Source organism: Oncorhynchus tshawytscha, linkage group LG24 (genome assembly GCF_018296145.1).
Source record: "Oncorhynchus tshawytscha isolate Ot180627B linkage group LG24, Otsh_v2.0, whole genome shotgun sequence".
Classification (NCBI taxonomy): domain Eukaryota; kingdom Metazoa; phylum Chordata; class Actinopteri; order Salmoniformes; family Salmonidae; genus Oncorhynchus; species Oncorhynchus tshawytscha.
In genome coordinates this window covers 29,184,400-29,189,705 of record NC_056452.1, presented here as the reverse complement: position 1 = coordinate 29,189,705, position 5,306 = coordinate 29,184,400, and the positions used below count along the sequence as shown (strand labels likewise).

At 43.4% G+C, this 5,306-nt stretch overlaps 1 protein-coding gene across 1 annotated transcript; it reads left to right on the top strand.

Annotated features, from left to right (window-relative positions):
• The first annotated feature begins 1,209 nt into the window (after positions 1–1,209).
• On the top strand, positions 1,210–4,273 carry ppifb (peptidylprolyl isomerase Fb). The gene is made up of 6 exons (XM_024386330.2): positions 1,210–1,487; positions 1,821–1,851; positions 1,967–2,055; positions 2,182–2,278; positions 2,824–2,899; positions 3,466–4,273. Exons 1-6 carry the CDS (start codon positions 1,326–1,328, stop codon positions 3,599–3,601), a joined length of 591 nt encoding a protein of 196 aa, XP_024242098.1. The 5' UTR covers positions 1,210–1,325; the 3' UTR covers positions 3,602–4,273.
• Positions 4,274–5,306: the final 1,033 nt, after the last annotated feature.

Here is a 5,306-nt window from a genome sequence, read left to right as displayed (position 1 = left end):
TTGTTGGCAATGACAGAGGTCAAATGTTTTCTGTAAGTCTTCACAAGGTTTTCACACACTGTTGCTGGTATTTTGGCCCATTCCTCCATGCAGATCTCCTCTAGAGCAGTGATGTTTTGGGGCTGTTGCTGGGCAACACGGACTTTCAACTCCCTCCAAAGATTTTCTATGGGGTTGAGATCTGGAGACTGGCTAGGCAACTCCAGGACCTTGAAATGCTTCTTACGAAGCCACTCCTTCGTTGCCCGGGCGGTGTGTTTGGGATCATTGACTTCTACATAGATAAAGAAAATGGCTTTACGGATTATCTGCATTGATCTTGTATTTAAGCACTGACATTCCAAAACACACTTTTTTTTATTCATCCTTTATTTAACTAGGCAGGTCAATTAAGAACAAATTTTTATTTACAATGACGGCCTACAACGGTCAAACCCGGACGACGCTGGGCCAATTGTGTGCAGCCATGTGGGACTCCCAATCATGTTATACAGCCTAGAGTCAAACCAGGGTCTGTAGTGATGCCTCTAGCACTGAGATGCAGTGTCTTAGACCACTGCGCCTCTTCATTGGCTCACAAACGCGTAACGTACACAGACATTAATACTGACTCTACACAAACGCACACACTCGCATTCAATCATCATATACGCTGCTGCTACTCCGTTTATCATATATCCTGATGGCTAGTCATATCTAGCCCTCCAGTGTCCCTGCACATTGTAAATATGGTATTGGCATTGACCCTGTATATACACTATACTGTATATACAGATGTACGTGGACTCCCCTTTACTTTTTTCCACTCAAGACCGTTTTGCGAGGCTGCTTGGGCAGCATGACGAGTCAAGTGTTGACAGTTGGCATTTTAGCAAAACCTAATCCTTTTCCTAACCTTAACCTCATTCACCTAACCTGCTACGTTAGTTCTCTTTAACATGCTATGTAAACATTAAGCTGACCCGCAATGCACTTAGCTATGCCCGGTCTAACCAATAATGGAGCTCTGATGTTACTCCCCGTCGCTGTTGATCCACCCACTTGTTTTGCAACGTCCACTTTCAGACACACTCCAGGTACGCAGGAACCTATCTATACTTGCAGCACAACCCTGATTGCCAGAGAACACAAATGCGCAGCAGAGCGAAATGCTGATTCCTTGATAGCATTAATGCGCAGCACAACGCAACGCTGATTCCTTTAAACAGCACACTGTCCTTGATATTCTTCTGAACTTCCTCTCTGACGTCGGCTGTGTGTGTCAGCGCCTTGCGTGATAGTTCACTCCATCTCAAGTGCATTTTGTGTTAACACGTTGCGTTGAAATGTTACTTAACGCTTTATCGAGTCGGATAAAGCTCATTTCAGGATGTTCGTTGGCGTTCACCGCCGCCCGGATGTATTCTGCTGGCCCGGCAGCCACTAACCCAGTTGTCTACTTTGACATTGCTGCAGACAACCAGTCCCTCGGGAGAGTAACCTTCGAGGTGAGTTCAGTTATCTTGACCAGGAACTTGATCCGCGAGTTGCGTAGCTATACAAATGTTATTTCTGATTGTTTAGGGCTCGGCTTTATGAGATAACGGGTAGCCTGTCCATTGGTATCATGAGGTGCACTAGGACACGGCGTAGGTTAAAGAATGACAACATGCTGCAACTTGTCACCAACGTGAAGAACACTCAGTCGGAGTTAAAACACAATGAATTAACATGCCAGCTCTGCAACCTTACTATAGGTATATTTTATTAACGCTGCATGCAACGGACTATATCACAACGGACTAGACTATATTATAACCAATGCTATTTTTATTTTGCAGCTGAATGCTGATGTGGTACCAAAAACAGCAGGTATAGGGGTGGGGGGGAGGAAACGATTCAATATTCAATAATGTGACATCATACTTTATCCATAGACTAGGTCCTGTTGTGATGGGTAAACAAAACCTTTGTTTTTGTCCCTCAGAGAACTTCAGGGTCCTGTGCACAGGAGCAAACGGTTTTGGCTACAAAGGGTCCGTCTTCCACAGAGTCATTCCTCAGTTCATGTGCCAGGTAGGTTGGCCTAATGACTGTTAAGGGTTATGTCATTTCGTGGGGTAAAGCATGACGTCTGTCTCTGTGTCTTTCACAGGCCTGTCCTCGACCCCTCTAAATGTGTCTCTTATTCATCTCCTATAGGGAGGAGACTTTACTAATCACAACGGAACCGGAGGAAAATCGATCTACGGAACCAAATTCGAAGATGAGAACTTCAAGCTGAAGCACACAGGACCTGGTAATTATTAATTCCCCTTCTTGGTAAATAGTGTGTGTAAAAAATGTTTGAAGTTATGTCCCCTCTCAACACTTAGGTGGCAGCATTGCACTGCCCATATTTCAATGAGAGCTTAACAGCATAATGAACCCAATGTGGTCTAGCAGGATGATGAATTATTCTGGGTTAACACAGCTATAAGGAATCAATTGACCAAATGTTGCTTTTCTTTGTGGGGTTTTTTTTGATGATAGGTAATTAAGCAGTGCCTGTTATTGATGTTTTAGTTCAGGGCTGTTCAATCCTGATCCTAGTGGGCCATTTCTGGTTTTCATTCTCTCCTTCTAATCAGGGACTGACTCAGACCTGGGACACCAGGGGTGTGGTATTAACTACCAGGTAGAAGCATAAACCAGTACCGGAATTCAACAGCCCTGTTTTAGATTATCTTAATATTGTCATAGTAACTCTCCTTACCCAAATGCGACTTGGCTTGACTTCAGCTGTGCAGTATCTCAGCTAACAGGCGTCACTTGTAATGTGCTGCTGTTTCTTTGTCCATTTAGGCATTTTGTCAATGGCCAACGCTGGGCCCAACACCAACGGCTCTCAGTTCTTCATCTGCACCGACAAGACAGAGTGGTACGTACAGACAGACAGACAGAGTGGTACGTACAGACACAGAGTGGTACGTACAGACACAGACAGACAGACCTTACTAGGGCAAACCATGGCCCATAGTAGAGCTGGGACGATAAACTGAAAACATTTTACTGATATCATTATGTACAATAATTATCCTTATACTAAAGAAATGTATGTATGCTAATTTGGACAATTGATAACTACAATGTTCAAAGTAGTAGAAATTCATAGCAAAGTAACTGAGGTGCACGTTGATGTATCGTTTTATATATCATTGTGTTAAATCAGCCAATTTACCGTGCTGTGGATTTCCCTCTATATTGCCCAGCTTATAGTCATTAAGAGTCTCAGAGTAGAAGGGCTGATTTTAGGATCAGTTCTGCCTTTTAGATCATAAACAACAGATATTATATGGACTGAGGGGGGGGGGTCTGATCCTAGATCAGCACTGAAACGCTGAGACGCTTCATGAGTACAGTACTTACCCATATCGTAATGACTCTTTTCCCAGTCCAGTGATGATAAATGTTTTTCCCCCCTTCACTTTTCTTCTCCTCTCTCAGGTTGGATGGCAAACATGTTGTGTTTGGCAGTGTGACTGAGGGACTGGATGTGATCAGGAAAGTGGAGTCGTTCGGATCCCGTTCTGGGCGTACCTCCAAGAGGATCACCATCACAGACTGTGGAGAGCTTAAGTAGCTTTGGACCAGCCAAATGGCACCTTATTCCCTCTATAGTGCACTACTTTTGACCAGAGTCCTATGGACCCCTATTCCCTATGTAGTGCATACCTTTTGACCAGAGCCTTAATAGTGCACTATAGAGGGAACTGGTATGGAGTAGGTGTGATGGTTTCTGAACCCCCTGCTACTGTGATTTTCAATGTGAAATCATCTACAGTGGATCTACTGTTGACGATACAGACTGGAACATAGGCTGTGTTTACACAGACAGCTCAATTTTATTGGTAAAAGATCTGAGCTCATTGATCAAAATAGCAATTATTAGCAAAATATGTCTTTAAACACATCAATTGTGTCTATGGCATGTTGACAAGTGTTTTTGTTTTCTTTCTTCAGGGATATTATGTCAAACACTGTTTTTATTGGGGAAAGGGAAAGTTAGACTTATTCTGTGGTTGATCTTTTCGGTAAAGTTTTCAACCACCCACTTACTGGGCCAGTGCTAAGCTAACTCATTCAATGTGAACGTATCTGATAAACTAGTTGCTGCCTGTCCGTACAACTCAGTTAACCAGTTTGTCTGTAAAAAAAAAAAAAGTTTAAAAGACAATGATTCTGGAAAGCCTAAAATGTTTTGTAACAGGGACTGGCAGTGACATCTGGAATAAACGTCAGATGGGTTTTGGCATTTTGTGTGTTTTCTTTGCCTTCATACTTTTCTTGCTCTAGCACATTTTCACAAGTAAAGTTCTGGCAGTGTGGTGCCAGGACAACTACCTCTACCTCAATGTGAGCAAGACAAAGGAGCTGATCGTGGACTACAGGAAAAAGAGGGCTGAACAGGCCCCCACTAACATTGATGGGGCTGTAGTGGAGCAGGTTGAGAGTTTCAAGTGCCTTTGTGTCCACATGACCAGCGAACTATCATTTTCCAAACATAGCAAGACGATTGTGAAGAGGGCACGACAAAACCTATTCCCCCTCAGGAGGCTGAAAATATTTGGTATGGGTCCTCAGCTCATCAAATGTTCTACAGCTACACCATCGAGAGCTTCCTGACAGGTTGCATCATCGCCTGGTATGGCAACTGCTTGACATCTGACCATAAGGCGCTACAGAGGGTATTTCGTACGGCCCAGTACATCACTGGAGCCAAGCTTCCTGCCATCCAGAACCTCTATGCCAGGCGGTGTCAGAGGAAGGCCCAAAAAATTGTAAGAGACTCCAGCCACCCTAGTCATAGACTGTTTTTTTTCTGCTACCGCCCAGCAAGCGGTAAGCCTACGTAGGACCAAAAGGCTCCTTAACAGCTTCTACCCCAAACCATAAGACTGCTGGACAATCAAATGGCCACTGGACTATTTGCATTTTTGTTTGTTTATTTGGTCAATATTTTCTTTAAACAGTGCAGTTCAAGAAGAGTTAAGGGCTTGCATTTCACGGTAAGACTTGTTGTATTCGGCACGTGACAAAGTTTTGATTTGTAATTCAGAAATGACGTGCCACAAGTAAGATTGCGACATTTTAGAACGGTACACCACATCAAAGTTAAGATCATTGACTTTTTCTATTCATTCTCCAAGCAATTCTCAAAGCAATCAGTCGAAGACCATGATCCATGTTATTGTAAAGATGTTTTCATTTCTTCTCGTTGAGGAACATGAGCTTATCTCACCGATGATCTTACTTCCTGTGTGACCCTCCTTGACCCGAACCATGGA